The sequence below is a fragment of the Parasteatoda tepidariorum genome, chromosome 4 (genome assembly GCF_982258835.1).
Source record: "Parasteatoda tepidariorum strain Cologne lab strain chromosome 4, Ptep-v5.0, whole genome shotgun sequence".
NCBI lineage: Eukaryota > Metazoa > Arthropoda > Arachnida > Araneae > Theridiidae > Parasteatoda > Parasteatoda tepidariorum.
The window spans coordinates 331,323-348,830 of NC_141758.1; the positions used below are offsets into that span (position 1 = coordinate 331,323).

At 28.8% G+C, this 17,508-nt stretch overlaps 1 protein-coding gene across 1 annotated transcript in view; it reads left to right on the forward strand.

Moving 5' to 3' along the window:
- Positions 1–17,099, forward strand: part of Tbc1d22 (TBC1 domain family member 22) — a 42,563-nt gene extending 25,464 nt beyond the window's left edge. Inside the window, exons 8-13 of the mRNA XM_016051055.5 lie at positions 3,263–3,328; positions 3,406–3,526; positions 7,929–8,111; positions 9,748–9,875; positions 14,103–14,198; positions 16,655–17,099. Of these exons, the coding sequence (XP_015906541.2) occupies positions 3,263–3,328; positions 3,406–3,526; positions 7,929–8,111; positions 9,748–9,875; positions 14,103–14,198; positions 16,655–16,792 (732 nt within the window). The 3' untranslated portion in view covers positions 16,793–17,099. The remainder of the gene's footprint in view (positions 1–3,262; positions 3,329–3,405; positions 3,527–7,928; positions 8,112–9,747; positions 9,876–14,102; positions 14,199–16,654) is intronic.
- Positions 17,100–17,508: the final 409 nt, after the last annotated feature.

Consider the following 17,508-nt stretch of genomic DNA (forward strand, 5'->3'; position numbering starts at 1 on the left):
ATGTGGGTGGTAAGCGGCGAGTTCATAGAAATCAATGTTAATTCCTTGACTTGAATGAAGTTTGGAGAAACCTATCTCACTCAACAGGGGGTCGAATTCTTATCTTACTTTTTATTGAATGAACCATAGAAGGGAGAGAAGTTTCTTTTGTTATCTATCTTAACAGAGAACATGAATAGATTTCCAAAAACTGTCTGTGCTCATGTTCCATATTATTCAAGCCGTTTGAGTAAATTATAGTTAGAGTTAGAGCACATATCATTTTTAAGTTCGTTTGGTGTTAAATTTTATCAGCATGCCAAAAAGGAAGGGTTTGAGTTTTAAAGATAAATTCGAAGTGTTGCAAAACTATGATAAGCTTCCTAAATGTTGTCAACGTGAAGCTTCAATGGAGATTGAGATGGGGCTCATAATTGTTTCGAAGAAATGATCAGCAAGGAAGAAAATGAAATGGACGAGAATTTTTCACGTTACGTAGCTATTGACAATAACCTGCAAACATCAGGAGAAAAATCTGATTCTGAAATTGTTACAGACATCAAAAATTGCGAAGTTATTTCCCATTAAGAAATGGAGGAATCAGACTCAGAAGATGAAATAAACTCATCGGTGCCATCTTCAATGGAAGTCAGAAAAGCACTTAATGTATTGCGGCAAGCTTTAGAACAAAGAGGAGGAATATCGAAAACTGTAAAAACTTCTATAAACTCTCAAATGATGTTGAAACGTTAACTTTAAATACTGCAACTCAAGCAACCATTGATCGGTTTCTTGCAAAACTTTTGTAAATTTAATCTTATGTAGGGTTTTACTTTATTAAAATAATTAAGTTAGTTAAAATAAAGCATTAATGTGGTCACTATTTCAGCTTTTAAAGTGTGTGCATTTAGAATATATCGTAAAATTTTTTATTTTTTTTCAAATGGTTAATCGCCTCTTAATAAAATCAGCCGCTTAATAAAATCAAAAGAGCATAAAACAAAAGTGATTTTAATAAACGGCGGGCACTGTATATCAATTTGATATTAATTTTTTATTTGTATGTTGTATGAAATGTAAAATAATTAATTAGCATATTCAAAATCTTCAGCTATTCTTTTTTATCATGTTATTTTTATTGTCGGAAAGTTAATGTTTTTTAAATATTTATTGATAATATTAGGTAATGGATGGAAAATTTCATGATTATACTTCATAATAACTTAATTATTTTAATTTAGAACATAAGTATTATTTAAACATTTGTTTTAAATAAACTAATAATAACCAAATTTAAACCACCAAAAAAACCTGGTTTGAACCAGAAAAACAATGTTATTCCTTTTTTTTAAAGAGAAATAAGCATTTTTTTTTTAGCTTTACTGAAAGGACTATTTTTGTTCATGAACTTAGGGTTTTTTTCCAAAATACCAATTTTTTAAAAGTTATTGCAATTTTTTATTGCTTTCAAGCAATAAATTTATTATTTTTTTGGCTTTTCGAACGCTAGCGATAGATTAAGTCAGCGGTTCCCAAATGGTGTTTCATGAAGTTATAAAATCCCGTGGTAGAGTTAAAGGGGTTTTAATAGTTAAAAAATTTTTCAACAGGCTTTTTTTTAGCATTTGTGGAATCTGAAATTATATTTAGATATAATTAACAATCCATAATTTATTTATTATTTTAATTGCCTTAATGAATTTATATTTAAAGTAACAGAATTTATAGAGTAAGAGAATTTTCATTTCTTAAAATAAGAGAAATGAAATATGTATAATTTTTTAACTACAATTATTAAAATTTTTTTAAAAAAAAGGGCATTCATTTCTAAAAAAAATACTATACTGTTTAACATTGCGCTTTTCAAATTAAAAAAAAAAAAAGAATCTTTAATGAAGAAATAAGTTTTTATCTGGAGTAGATTCATCTGTGAATTCAACTGTCAAACATAAAATTAAATGAAAGATTTTTTAATGATCGAACAATAAAAAAATTTCATTCATCTGATTAAATATAAAAAGTCTAAAAGTTAAAATGAAGTAGTCTTTTAATGATTAATATTCTCAGCTGTCTTTATTTGCTTGAATTATGACGTTAGGATTCCACTGGAAGAAGCTTGAGTTCTATAACCAGAAAAAATTGGAAATCGCTGACTTAAGTGATAAAATTTCGTGTGAAGTACTGAGCTGCCAGAGGGAAAATATCGGATCCAGCTGGCACCTCAATGTAGAGGAGGAAAGAGAGAGGGGAAAGTTATATATTTTATAATTAAAAAAAATTCTTTTTGTTTTAATTTGTGATTATTTATTCATTGAAGAAAGTTTTATTTCTTTCTTGATTTCTTTTTGTAAGCTGGATATCAAAAAGTAACAGAGAAAAAAGAAGAAAAAAGGTTAAATAAAATAAAAAATTAAAGAGTAAATAATTAGATGTTGCAAGTTTTAAATCTTATTACTTATCTCAAAATTTTAAATAAAATACTCAACAGAGATAGAAGCAGATTCCAATTTGAACTTTTATATCTCATATTATTATAAATTGTTAACAATTATTTATCATTTATTAATTGTTTTTTTAAAGCATTTGAGTTTCCAGGTAATTGTTCAACTCATTGTGATTAATTCATACATTTAATTATAATAATTATGTATTTATAAACAAAATGATTTTTTCTGAAAAATATTGACTTTTAAGAAAGGGTAAAAATCGATGAATAAAGAGGTTGGTGAGCAGAGTGTTCTAGGTAAATAAAAATGATCTTTTAATGCAGTTCCAATGTGATTCTGATCAGAGCTACAAATATCCTGCTTTCTTTGTTAATCCTAAGCTTATCTTCTGACATGTGAAGGGGTGGTCTAAGATGGCAGTTCCAATATCTTTAAATAAGTGCATGCCAATTTTAAACAGATCCATAACATATTTATATAAAAGACAAACTGAATAAAAAAAAATTTGATTAAATTTTTTAAAAACTTATGGTTAGCAATAAGATGTTAAAATACATAATTGGGAGAAAAGGTTTTAAAAGAAACTCTCTCATTGATAAATCATTACAAAGGATTCGATAGTCTTAGCAGCTATGACCGATTTCCTTGATGATTTTCATTATTACACCTGTTCAATAAAAATAATAAATTGGTATCAAAAAATGGTTTGACATTAAAGCATGTTATGGTAAGTAAGTGAAGAGTTTAGTGTAACTGAGCTGTATTGCATTCATTCACTTAAAAATGCAAATCCTTGTTTTTCTAAATACTGCTTGATACAGTGTTTTGTTTTATAGATCCACATAGACGTGCCCAGAATGAGTCCGCTAGTTCCGTTGTTTCAACAAGACATTGTACAGAAAGTGAGAATCTTGTTGTTTTTTTTTTATGGTACTTGAACTGTGACATATTATTATTACATTAATGTGTGTGTGTATAGGCATTTGAAAGGATACTCTACATCCTGGCTATTCGTCATCCTGCCAGTGGCTATGTTCAAGGAATGAATGATCTGGTGACACCCTTTTTTGTTGTATTCTTGCAAGACTACATACCTACTGGTGAGTTTACAACACTCTTTCATTTTAATACTGTTTTCCAATCGCAAATGCTTTTATATAAAATTGCTCCACTCCTAATTCAATTTATTCTATTTCTCCATAATACATTTTTCTCATTTAATTTTTTTCAAAAGTGAAAAAAGCTGTATATAAAAAATAAAATAAAAACTTTTTTCTAACAATTCCAGGTAGAGTAAATTTAACTGTTCCGCTTGAAACTGCTATTCCAAATAACCCCATATCAAGCAGTTATAAAAATACTCTTAAAATTCCTTAATATTGCTATTTCAACATATCAATAATTAAAGCAAAAAACAATGTGCCTATAGCTCAAATCAAATACAGAAATGAACATATTATAATGACATTAGAAAAGCAAAAAGATGTACAAAGTGGTCCCAAAAATTAAATCCGGTAGATTAGTGCTACAAAACTCTAACCTATGATTGAAATTCAAAATATGTAGGGGATTGTTTAATATCCTGATTTTTGACATGTCATTCATGCTTAAGTCCAATATATTATCATACACACATAAAATGTGATAAATGCTGCTGCTATTAATATCAGTTATAGGTTGGTGAAATTTAATTTAATTAAAAGGAGAAAAATGACTCAAATTTATTCAAAATCTTATCGGTCTGATTTTCAGATAAACAATTAATTGTTAAATGAAAGGGAAAATACAAGCAAGAAATTCACGGTCAGCAGCAATAGCTTTAATGTAAATGAGCTCTTCATAGATAAGATAACTATTAGAACAAATTTTAGAAACACTGTAAACATCCTAAAGCTGCTGTCTTTTTGGTTAGGGGGATGGAATGAAAGATTATGAGGAGGGAGTGAAACCACAAACAGCTTCTGATAAATAGTAATGAGAAATTCATCACATTTCTGAGAATATCTAAGAATAATAAACATTCGACTGTTCAAATATGAATTGAATACAAGGATCTATAGAATTCATAATATTGAGTTATCTATTTATGAAGGAGTTTCATTTCAAAATAGTGCATATACAGGCCACTTAAAAGCTGAGAGGGTTACCTTTTGCTTTGCCACCAATCATTCAATGAAATTTATCATTAAAAGTGAAACTAGATTTCTAGCTCAACTTGACTAAAGTGGAAATGTTGTTATAAGTCAGTTTATGGCACCCTTAAGGGGAACAGTTTTTAGATTGAAAGAGATCATCATGTTTTCACTAGGATTAAATGCTCATTAAATTAATAAATTTATATGAGTTTTAAACTGCAAAATTATTCATTCTAAGAAGTGCAGATAAAATTTGAAACAAGATGCTTGGCTAATTTATAAGAAGTGGTGCGGATATTAGAAACAATGTGTTTTGTCTCATGAACTTTAGATAAAGCATAAAATGTAGCACAGTGTAGGTGTAAGAGAGCATGCATTTTAAATGATTATTAAAACACTTCGTTTTTATTGTAGTGCATTAATACTAGGATCTTACTTTATATGGGTCTTCCTCGTTTAATTTTTGAAATTCCTCTAGATATTTAACTTAGTTTAAAACTACAATTAGATCCCCCTTATCTACTTTCGTAATAATATCATCTGGGTTATTCTTCAATCCAGGCTGGTTTAGATTGATCTTTTGCCCCCTCACACCTATTTTATATCTCAGTGTTTTCATCATAGAAAAAAAATGGGTGAGAATTTCTCACCCTTTCTCAAATAGGGTGAGATTTCAAGAAGTTAAGTAAGATTTCTAAAAACTAAAAAAGCACAAAAACTCTTGAAAAAAAAATCATTTCTTTAATTATAATACATTTTTAACGTTTTCTATTTTTTAAAGCATTGAATATTTTTGGTGCATCAGCATAGAAGATTTTGCCTTTAAAAGGTATTTGTCCATCCTACATAAGTGCATAAAAAATTTGAACGTCTCACATGAAGAAACCTTACCTACGGTAAACACGTGGTTGCAGAGAAATGTGTTCTGAAAGGGGTTCCGTGGTTGTGTTCTGTTGTTCGAAAAGGTTCTGAGCAATACTGGTAAATAGGGAAGCTAGATAACGGGCAGATGTTGAAAATAATGAAGATCCAAGAAGAAATGTGAAACGGATTTTATTCTAAATGGCGTAATTCGAAGCTTTTTCTAAAATATGAGAAATTAGCGAATTTTGAAATTGATTTGTAGAATGCGCGAATTTCTCGCGGTAATCATTTTTTAATGCGAGAAAAGAAAATAATATGCGAGATTCTCGCGCTGTAGTGAAAACACTGTATCTCCTTCCCCCCCTTTTTTTTCTTTGCTAGTTGTTATGCGTGTGTGTCTAATGTCATTTGGTGTTTAGACTCTGAGGAAGTCTAGACTCTAAAGATCTGGAAAATATGTTTTCTAATAACTAACAAGAGTTGGAGTAAATCTATGATTCAATACTACATCTGAAAGAGTTTTCAACTTGGTGAGAAAATAAACTGATCTAAGAAGTGAAACTTTCCCTATAGAAAAGGACATGAAAAACAAATCTTAAATGTTGCTAATGAAAATTTTTTAGAGGATCAAATAAAGATGCAGATAAAGGGATGCGAGTTTAAATTTATCCTAAAAACTGAAACATCGATTCCAAGAAGTCAATTCAATTTTATCGTGAATAGGGCAGGGAGATGTAAGAAACCTTATGTCGTCTTTTAAATATCATCGCAATATAACATAAATTCAATTTTTTTTATTAATATCAAAATTATGCAATTAGAAATCTTAAATCAATCAAAAATAGATAAAAAGGAATAAATCAGTAACAAAAGAAAATGCTACTTCTAAAAAAATGCTTCTATAACATAAAAAGTTTTGCTTAGTTTTTATCTAAACAAAAAAACATTAAAATAACAAACAAAATATTTATAAAATAAAAATAATAACTTATAGATTGAGAAATTCTTAAAAACTTCAGAGAAAATTGCTAGCAAAACTAACAAAATACTCTTAAGTATCAAGTGTTTTTATAATTAAGAAAAAAAAAACATTGCTTTTAAAAAATTAAGATAAAAATATAAACGATTAAAAATAAATGTAGGCTTTGTTTTAATTTTTCATAATTAAAAACAACTGAAGATTTATTGGTGTAAAAATGATCAAGTTCTGCCAAAATAAAATGCACAGCAATCACAAAAAAACATATGTCCTGCTGACAATAATCAAGAAGAATTGTAAAATCCCAGGTGAGGGTGGAAATGATAAATAAAAAAGTGAAGCATTACGTCTATGTTTTTAAGGCTGCTCCTTGCGATTCAACATCACTAAATAAATATTGTTTTTGTAGCAGGACATAATCAACATCTTCTCAGCCAGACGAAATCAAAATCGCCTTCATCAGCACGGTAACAGCGTTCGTGTAGACAAGTATGTTATGTCGTTAAATCGCAAGTATCTTCTTATATCGGTGGGCTTAAATCTGAATTTGGGTGCTTCGCACGAGACGGAAGTCATTACATCGACATGACAATGTATGCTTTTAAGTCGATAATTCACAATATATTTATTTATTGCTCAGCCCTAATTATGAAGTATAATATTCTAATTGCTTTTATTTTTTCACCTTTCTCTAAGTGTAACTTTTATTTTTTTTCTTTGTAAAACTTTTGTTAAATTTTATTAATATTGTATATACCTATATTAGTAATATATGTACCTTAAAAGTAAAAATGATCAAGTTCTGCCAAAATAAAATGCACAGCAATCACAAAAAAACATATGTCCTGCTGACAATAATCAAGAAGAATTGTAAAATCCCAGGTGAGGGAGGAAATGATAAATAAAAAAGTGAAGCATTACGTCTATGCTTTTAAGGCTGCTCCTTGCGATTCAACATCACTAAATAAATATTGTTTTTGTAGCAGGACATAATCAACATCTTCTCAGCCAGACGAAATCAAAATCGCCTTCATCAGCACGGTAACAGCGTTCGTGTAGACAAGTATGTTATGTCGTTAAATCGCAAGTATCTTCTTATATCGGTGGGCTTAAATCTGAATTTGGGTGCTTCGCACGAGACGGAAGTCGTTACATCGACATGACGATGTATGCTTTTAAGTCGATAATTCACAATATATTTATTTATTGCTCAGCCCTAATTATGAAGTATAATATTCTAATTGCTTTTATTTTTTCACTTTTCTCTAAGTGTAACTTTTATTTTTTTTCTTTGTAAAACTTTTGTTAAATTTTATTAATATTGTATATACCTATATTAGTAATATATGTACCTTAAAAGTGTGCTCATTTGAATTGCATACTATGTTAACTGTTGTGTTGTACTGATAAGCTATAGTTAGACTCCTCTGAAAAAGCGATCTAAGTTCAAATTGATGAAATGTAACAATGTGTGAACTGTTGTATTGCAAAAACATCTTTTGATAAAAATAAATTTCCCTCTAGGTGCTGATGTCGAATGTTACGATGTGAGCACCCTGGATGAGGATTATCTTCAGCAGGTTGAAACAGACAGTTACTGGTGCATGGCAAAGCTTCTCGATGGAATACAAGATAACTATACTTTCGCCCAACCAGGCATTCAGAAGAAAGTTCACCTCTTGAAGGAGCTCATACAAAGGATTGATGGTAGATCTTCATTCACTTATTTGTTTATTTTATTTATTCCTAAAATGGCAACTTATTTAATCAGCAAAAAAATGTTCATATTTCATAGTTGTAGGAATTATTTTTTTTTAAAATTCATAACTTTTGTTTTTGCGGTTGTCGGAATCTTTAAATAAAATGCTATTTTGTTAATTAAAGAAGAAAAAGATTTTTTTTAAAAAATTCTTATCTTAGTTTTACTTAAAGCAGCATTTTGAAAATATTAAATTTTCTGCAAAATTGAATTTTATGAGACAAGATAAACTCAAATTGTAATACACAGGTTATCCCTTTAACTGGCTATGCAGTAGTTTCTAATATTGAAATTATTTTTAAAAGAATCAATGAATTCCCTTCAGTACATCTTTGTATTTTTTAAAATAAGAAATCATACAATGGCAACTATTTTATTAAAATAACAGCATTGTGGACATAATGTTGAAGGTTTTAAAATGTGAAATGTTTATTAGGATTTTACAATAAATTTTTAATATTTTGTGTGTATTATGCAAATTGAAAAAAGTAAATGTTGTTTTTTGAATGGATAGAAAAATTGGCACAACCAGCATAAAAATCTTTTAACTTGTTAAAAGAGAAAAAAAGAATGCCTTTACTGTTTTCTATTAATAAATTCAAGCATGTGAGTAGTTATTTAAAAACTTTTTAATTAGATGCCTTTAAGAAGTTAATTAAAACCTATTTAAATAAATATATAAAAGTCTTCACATAGTAAATATATATATTACTAAAAACCTAAATTCTAATTTTAAATTTATTTTCATGAAGATTTCAGCAAAAATTGAATAAAAAAAAGACTACATAGCCAATAAAAAAAAATTTCAATTGTAAAGTATTTTAATGCGTTATAACCTCTTTATGAAATTTGTTCAAAAAACATATACATCATAAAATATTTTCCTTGAACTTCATGTTTACATGTTGAAAAGTTTAATTTTGTATGTCAAATAATTATAATGGTTTTAGTTAATAAATTATAGATATAGAGCTACGAGTATTCTGCTTTTTATTATAATTTTTTTTACAATTATAACAAGTAAAGGTGCCTTCTCTCCATATTTTGATGCTTCTTTGCTTTTTTAAGTGAATAGGCCAAACTGATACATTTTTGTTCTTATAATTATAAATGTTATTTTTCAAATTTTTTTTAAATCTTAATATCGATTGGATGTCTCTTCCATGTTTTGTTTCTGCCACTGACTGAATACTATTAAATCTTTTGTCTTGATTGTATTTAATAATTGATTCAATAAATTAAAGTCTTTTTTTTTTTTTTACTAGCATAATACAATTGTAAATAGAATAGCAAAATTAATTTGATCAGCATATTGCCAAAGTAGTTGCTATACATTCTTCATTTCTGCCAGTATATCATGTTAGTGATTATTTATAATTGTATTAATTTTAACTTTTGTTTTGTAAAGACATTGACGATAATTTTAAATATTTAAGTTGTTAGAGTTTCATAATACAATATGCCACACAAGTTCTGATATTGCAATTTTATTGATCTAGCACTCAATTATATGCAGCTCATTTTGAATAATTACTATTTATTTAAATGAATATTTATGGTTTTTTTTCCTTCCTTTTCCCATAGCTCCCCTTCACACCCACCTGAAGAAGCATTCCATTGAGTACCTGCAGTTTTCGTTCCGGTGGATGAATAACCTTCTCATGAGAGAACTACCTCTCGCATGCACCATACGCCTCTGGGATACATATCTGGTAATCTCTAAACTTTTGAAAAAATATTTGCATATTGACTGTTACTGGATGATCAGGCACCATTTCATAAAATACACCGAACAAATTCAGTCAATCCAATCGTAATAGAATGAAATTCAGGGGTCTGTCCAGAAATTTTGTGAAAGGTCCGTTTTTGTAAAATTGTGAAAAATTGCTCGTCATTTGTGAATATAAAATAAATGTTCAGTCACATTCTTTCAACCAGGGTCCGCTTTTGTGAATTTGTGCAAATAGGGTCCGTTATTGCAAAAAAACTTCTTCAAAGAGTTTTTAAATTGTAAAGACATACAAGATTATGCTCAACACTGAAAAATTATAATTCAAAAAATTAAATTTTAAAAAATAAACAGCAATTGCTGCTACTATTTTAGAGATGCAACATGCAAATATTTGGTATTTAGCCTATACTACTGAATGCAGAATATTCATTACGAACGAATAAAGGAAGGAGCTTCTGCCGAAGACAAAACTTAGTTCGTTTGCATTTGTCTTTCTTTTTCCCCCCATCCTGGGAAGGATTTATTCGATTAACAAAACAATAATGAAGATAAACAAATTTGTGAAGGGTTCCATTGAAAGATAAATTATTTTGTGAAGGGTCCGTTTTTAAGTTAAAATATTTTGTTAAGGGTCCGTTTTTATAAAAAGATATGTTGTGAAGGGTCCGTTAACGCACCCAAATTTCTTCTAAACAGACCCCTGGAATTATTAAAGTATGTTTTCTGAAACTTTGACTAACGCCTAAAGACATTCCTGCTTCGTCTGCTATTTTTTCTTCTTAATCCCATATATAAAAAATTGTGGAGAAATTTCTATAAATTTGCATACAATTGAGGAAACATTTGGAGCAAATTCTGTACAGCACTTTCACTGGTTTAAATAGAAATTAGGAAAATTAATAAACTATACACATAGCTGCCAACTCTTCCGGTTTACCCGGAAGATTTCCTGTTTTTAAAAAATTCTTCCATCTTCCGTTTTTTAATTAATATCTTCCGATTTTTCCACTCTTTGCTTTATAGCGAAAATCTGATACAACAGTGCTACAATTTCAAAATACGTCATAAACTTAGCGTGCTTGAAGAACTAATCCAATTCCTCTGGATCACGTGATCAACGTGTAAGCGGGAACGTAACCTCAGTGAAGAATAGGGAGAAAACTAATTACTCGCAGCCGCAAAATATTTTAGTAAATATTCTAATCTAATGGCATTCGAGTGGATTGTTATGTTTTCATTTGAAGCAGTTTTCTAGGTCTTTCGTACTCTTAATAATGTCAAAAAAAACTTATTACTATCAAAATTTTAAAGACAGTTATTCAAAAGTGTTTGATTTTATTCAAAAGTCGGTAAAAGGCAATGATTTTGCTTTTTGTATTCCATGTCGAACTGATTTCCACATTGTGCACGGTGGACATAGCGATATAGTTTTCCATGTGGGCACATCAAAGCATGTGAGAAATTTTTCAGCCATTGAAAATAACAAAAAGGATCTTTTTGTGACGAATGATAATGATGAAGCAGTGATTAGGGCTGAAAGTTTGTTTACTGCCTTTATAATTGAGCATAATTTGCCAATTAGTTGTGCCGATCATGCTGGACAGTTGTTCAGAAAAATGTTTCCAGACTCAAAAATTGCGAAAAATTATGCATGAGGAAGGACAAAAACATCGGCAATTGTGCGTAAAATCGCATCAAAAAAAAGAAGAAAAGTAATAGAAGCACTTAAAATTAGCCCTTTTACAATTTCTTTAGATGGTAGCAATGATAATGATTCAAAATTATATCCAATTGTTGTTAATTTTTATAATTATCAAGTTAATTCTTCTGAGGCTAAAGTTGAGTGCATTTTGTTGTCTCTACCAGTCTTAATAGGAGACTCTACTGCTGTAAATATTGGGAATTTAATTTTAAGCAATTTTAGATCACTTCAAATACCGATTGAAAATTGCATCGCCTTAAGTTCTGACAATGCACCTGTGATGGTAGGGCAAAAGGCAGGTGTAATATCGGTATTGCAAAAAGCAAATGAAAATATTGCACTGCTAGGTTGTTGTTGCCATTTGGGGAACTTAACAGCAGAGAAAGGCTCTGCGATGCTTCCTTTTCAGATTGATGAACTTCTCATTGATGTATATTACTATCTTGAGAAAAGCTCTAAAAGAAAAGAGCGACTCAGGGAATTTCAGAAGTTGCATGACACTGAGGTAAAAAAAATTTCTGAAGCATGCTTGCACTCGTTGGCTGTCAGTAGGCAAATGTCTTGCTTGTCTCATAGAGCAGTGGCAACCCTTATTGAGCTTCTTCAAAGATGGCTGTAAGTCCAAGGTCAGTGATTCATCCTTATCTAACTATAAAATTCCCTAAAAATGTCAGATTGATAGTGCCAAGTGTGTTAATTCTTCAAGAAGTATCTCTCCTGAGTCTTCAAGTAAAAAGCGGAAAGTAGATTAAGTATATGATTTTTAGAAAGGATCTTCCAGCATCCTTTCTCGAGAAGAGAGACTTCTTTATTTTCTCTCTAACGATTTAAATAAAGCTTATTGCTTATTTCTTTTAAATGTTGTCAATTTGTTTGATACACTTAATACCTTTCTGCAATCCAACTCACCTCAAATTCATGTCCTTAGGTCAGTCCTCTTGAGTTTTCTGAAGGATATTCTTGTAAGATTTGTCAAACCTGCTGTTATGCAGGATTGCCAATCTTATTTGGATATCAATTACAATATGCCCTCAAATAAAAAAAATTATCCTGACTTGATTGTAGGGAATTCAGCTTCTGAAATAGTGGGAACACTTCCAGATTGTGATAAAAAGAATTTTTTTAAAGTTGTCAGAAAATATTTCTGCACAATATGTGACTACATGCGTCTGAAATTTCCCTTTCAAAGTGAAATTTTGTTTCATGCAGCCATAGCTGATATTAGACACATTCAAAATGCTTCATTCACTAGCATAAAGTTTTTCATAGAAAGATATCCTATTATGTTGCAAGTAGCTGATGGGGAAAAACATTTGATAATTGACAAACTGCAGCAGGAGTTTTGTGAAATTCAAATTGGAAAAAAAATAATAGAATCAGTTGAGGAGGAGAAAATGGATAAGTACTGGGCAAGAATAGGAGAAATAAAAAGGGCAACTGGTCAACAAAAATATGAAACACTATCCAAATTCATGTTGTCTGTACTATCTCTCACTCATTCAAATGCTGAAAGTGAATGTGCTTTCAGCCAGGTGAAGAAGACCAGAACTCAATTTTGGTCATCACTTAGTGATGATATGCTTGAAAAAATTATTCAAGCAGATTATTTTTGTAAAGATCAAAAATGTTATGAAATTTCATTTGATGACAAATTTTTAAAAAAGGCAAAAGCATGCACTTATCAATCTTTGAAAAAATAATTATAATACGTGAAAATAATTTATATAAATTTTTTACTTATCTGTAATTCTATCTATCTCTTATTATAACAAAGTTTTTTTATTTCATTGATTGTAATTTACTTCAAATGTTATTAAATGTTTGTTAAGTTGTTAAAAATTTATTTACCCTGTTTAATTAAATATACAAATTATTTGAGTTATTCTTTTAATTGACCAGTTTCTTTACATTAATGACTTTCTCTCAAGGACCGTGAGTAGACTTGAAATCTTCCTTTTTTTAAAAATCCAATGTTGGCAGCTATGCTATACGTATAATGACCTGAGTCCTATTGCAATATATTGAATACAAAATTGATCTAAATGCATGCTAATGATGTGTTTTAGTTGTTTCTACAACCCAAATTTGTGTTAAGAGATCAAATGTTGTATTCTGGTTTTAAAATCCAAGAAAATCTGTTCTTTGGTTCAATTACAATGAAGAAAATGTAATATATTTTGTTAATCAATTATATACCAGTAGTAAAATGAAATTTCAAAACATATTTAAGAAAATTTTAATTTTTCTTCTTAAATTCAGTTTAGTTTATTTAAAATTAATATGAACTATATATACCTAAGCTTGAATATTTTTATTCTTTAAAACATTATATTTTCTGCGTAAGATTTTTTTTTCTCCTCAAAAATGTCACATTATTCTTTTACTATTCAACTTTATGTAATTTTGTATGGCAATACAAATTTGTCACTATATCTTTTATAAAAATCATCATTTTAAATAATTTTAGGATCTTTCATCACTGTAATACTATTTTATCTTTTGCAGTCTGAAGCAAATGGTTTTAGCAATTTCCATCTTTATGTGTGTGCAGCATTTCTCATGTACTGGTCTCGAGAGTTACTTCAAGAAAAAGATTTCCAGGTCTGTCTTTTTCTTTCATAAAGCATGTTTTTATTTATTTTTGCCACGATTCTTTCTTTTTTTTGCTTAGATTTTGCTTCAGTTCTTGATTTTAATTTTCGTTCAGGTGATAACAAACATTGAAGCTTACAAAAACATGACCACATGTGTTAAAAACCTAAAATTTGTATTATTTCTTAATTTAAATGATTTTAGTTCTTGTCTGCACTGATAAAAAGGTCAACTGCTATAACCTTTTCTGACTCAGAAAATTTAGGTTGAAAACTTTCTTTTTTACGATAGCAACCATAGACATTGCATTTTAAGAAATACAATATGTTAGTTACAAAAAGGTGATTGTTTGAAAAAAGGTAGGTGTTGCTAATATAATTTTAGTCATTTATAGTATTTTGGGAATAATTGTTAGACACTACATCAGAAAAAATTAAAGAAAATAGCTTGATTTTCTGCTAAAATAAAGTGTCTATTTGATCACTTTTTATATGACTTAAATAAAAATTTATCTTAGTTAACCTTGGCACCTATTTTGGTAGTCGTCAAAGACTCTCCACTTCATGGTCTGACATTGTAACAATTAATAATAAACTTCAAGTGCATCTAAACTTGATTCAAATCAGGTTAAGACATTAATGTAATAGTGAAAAAGAAATGTTTATAATTAAATTAAGCATTTATAATAAAGTTTTAATTTTTCCTACCTTCATGATTAGAGTTTATCAATGTTTAGTAGAATCGGATTGCTTTACATAGAACTCTTACACCTCGCCAATAATATAAGATTAATGTATTTAAAGATAAATTACCTTTTGAACGTCACATAAAGGAGGAAATTTGAAAAAGTTTTGGGGTATTTTTTTCACAAGTTTAGTTTGAAAGAAACATGAAAAGTGTAAAATAGGTTTAATTATTTATTTGTTATTTCATATCTAGTATTAGTAAAATATTATTGTAAAAAAAAAATTTTCCCTTGGAATCTGACATATTTTTGTAGTGTCTAAAAGTTTGTACTTAGTATACATCAGTTGTAACTGGTAATATAAATGCTAGCATCAGTATGATATTTATAATTTCTACCTTGCTCTTACCTTTATTCAATAAATTTTAAATGATTATTCAAGACCATGCTTTGCGAAGCAATCCATGAAGAAAAAATATGAATAGGGTTAGATGAATGAAATAAAGAAATGTACTGTCATAAATATTTGGCAATGAATTCATATAATCAAGCAAGAAACTTTTGAATAAAACATCTGAATAAGCCAATATATATACATTTGAACAATTTTTATTTTTTTGCAATATTTCGTTCATGTCTTGTATTTTGGCATGTTAAAATATGAAGCAAAACAAAATGTTATACCTTATTATCCAATTTTTTGTATTTTTTTTTTATCATTATCAAATAAAATAATTTCAAATTATAAAAAGGTAAGATTTCTAATTGTATGCAAACAATACTTTCTTTTAATTTGAGAAAACCAGGCATAAATGATAAGTAGATAAAAATGTAAATATAATATCTAATATTTTGATTGCTCTTCTGAAATTGCTTAGGATAGGATATTATTTTTTTCCGCCCTATCGAATTTAAACAAAAATACATTATATAAATAGTTTGCCAAGCATTTTTATATAAAATATAAATAAAATTTGAAAACTTTGACTTATTTTTAAAACTATGAATAAAATTTATTTTACCCTGTACATGTTTATTATTATCCTTAATGTGGAGGGGGGAACCAAAAATTTTTTTGCTTTCACTTAAAAATCGGGAACCGGCCCTGCTGGAAATGAAGGCTAATCATACTAGGACTGTAAAATAAAATTACAAAGGAAACTTATGTTGAAATATAACTGCGAGTGAAGTGACTTTAAACATGTTATTACATTACCCATCAACAGTGAATATTAGGAACGCAATCAGGTTTAACTACTTTTACATTGTGAGCCAATAAAGATAGTTAAGACTCCTTATATTTTGTAACCCTTCCTACCTCTTCATTTCATCATGCATTGTAGGTTACAACTAAGATATATTCTTGTAGTTAGAACAACTAGTTTTAAATACAAGCACCTAATTAATTTTTTGAAATCTTTATTTTGTGATAGTTATTTTATAATTCTTGATTTAGTTAGCACATTTGCAGGTGTTAAAATTTTCAGTGTTGGTTAGATTTCAGTTGTGTAATGTTTAATACTGTCCTTCAACACATAGTTGATTATTGACACAAGAAAAATGAGGCATTAAAATGCACCCATCCAAGGTAGCCACTTTACACAAATAGAAAAGTATCACATTTACTAGATGTGTTTCTCCTTTCATAACTTCAACCCCTCATCATTATGTAAAAGTTTTGGTATAATATAATAAAAAGATACTGCATTTTATATGGAGGTTTGTGTATGTTCTCGCTTTGATTCTGTCTTTTTATTATCAAGATTTGTTCTATTAACAGGGTCTCATGTTAACACTACAGAATCTTCCGACCCTCCATTGGGGTGACAATGAGATCAGCGTCCTCGTGGCAGAAGCCTACAGGCTGAAGTACATGTTTGACGACGCGCCTAACCACTTGCAACCACGTGACGACTGATCATATCATGCCCTGTGGAGAAAGGGGAGAGTTAATTTTGTTGTTGTTATTGAAGAGTTTTGCTACTTTATGTTTTTTCTGCGAATCTCTCATTTGTTTTTTTTTTTTATATATATATACATATATAAACTGTTGGTGTTGTTTATGTAACCATTTTGTAACATGGAAAACAATACAAAAGAAAAAAATGTATAGAAATTTATATCAGTGCTGTCTTCACTCATGTTATACTTTTTTTCATATATAAAATAATATACATATTGTGATCATGTATAGATGTATATAAAAAAATTATTTAGATCCTTAAGAGTTTTATCTCTTTATTTTTCAGTTCACTGCGATACATTCATGAAATATTTTGGAAGATTTTTATTTTTATTTTTTCACTCTAGTATTGCAATTTAGAGTACTAATAGAGCACTAATTTAGAGTACTAATAATGAAAATTATTATTAGTGAAAAATTAAAAGGTTGAATCAAAAATAAAATTGAAATAGTTAATTCTGGTAATTGTAAAGAGATATAAAAAAAAAACTTGCTGTGAAATCCTGATAGTATATTTGAAATGTGATTATCTGATGTTGCATCATTAAAATTCAGTACCCTTTGAAAGTCTTTATTTTAGGTTTAAGGTGCTTAAGAGTCCTTATTTTTTCATCATCAGAAAAAATGTGAAAAAATATCTTTTTAAAAAAAAAATCCCTTTAGTTAAGATA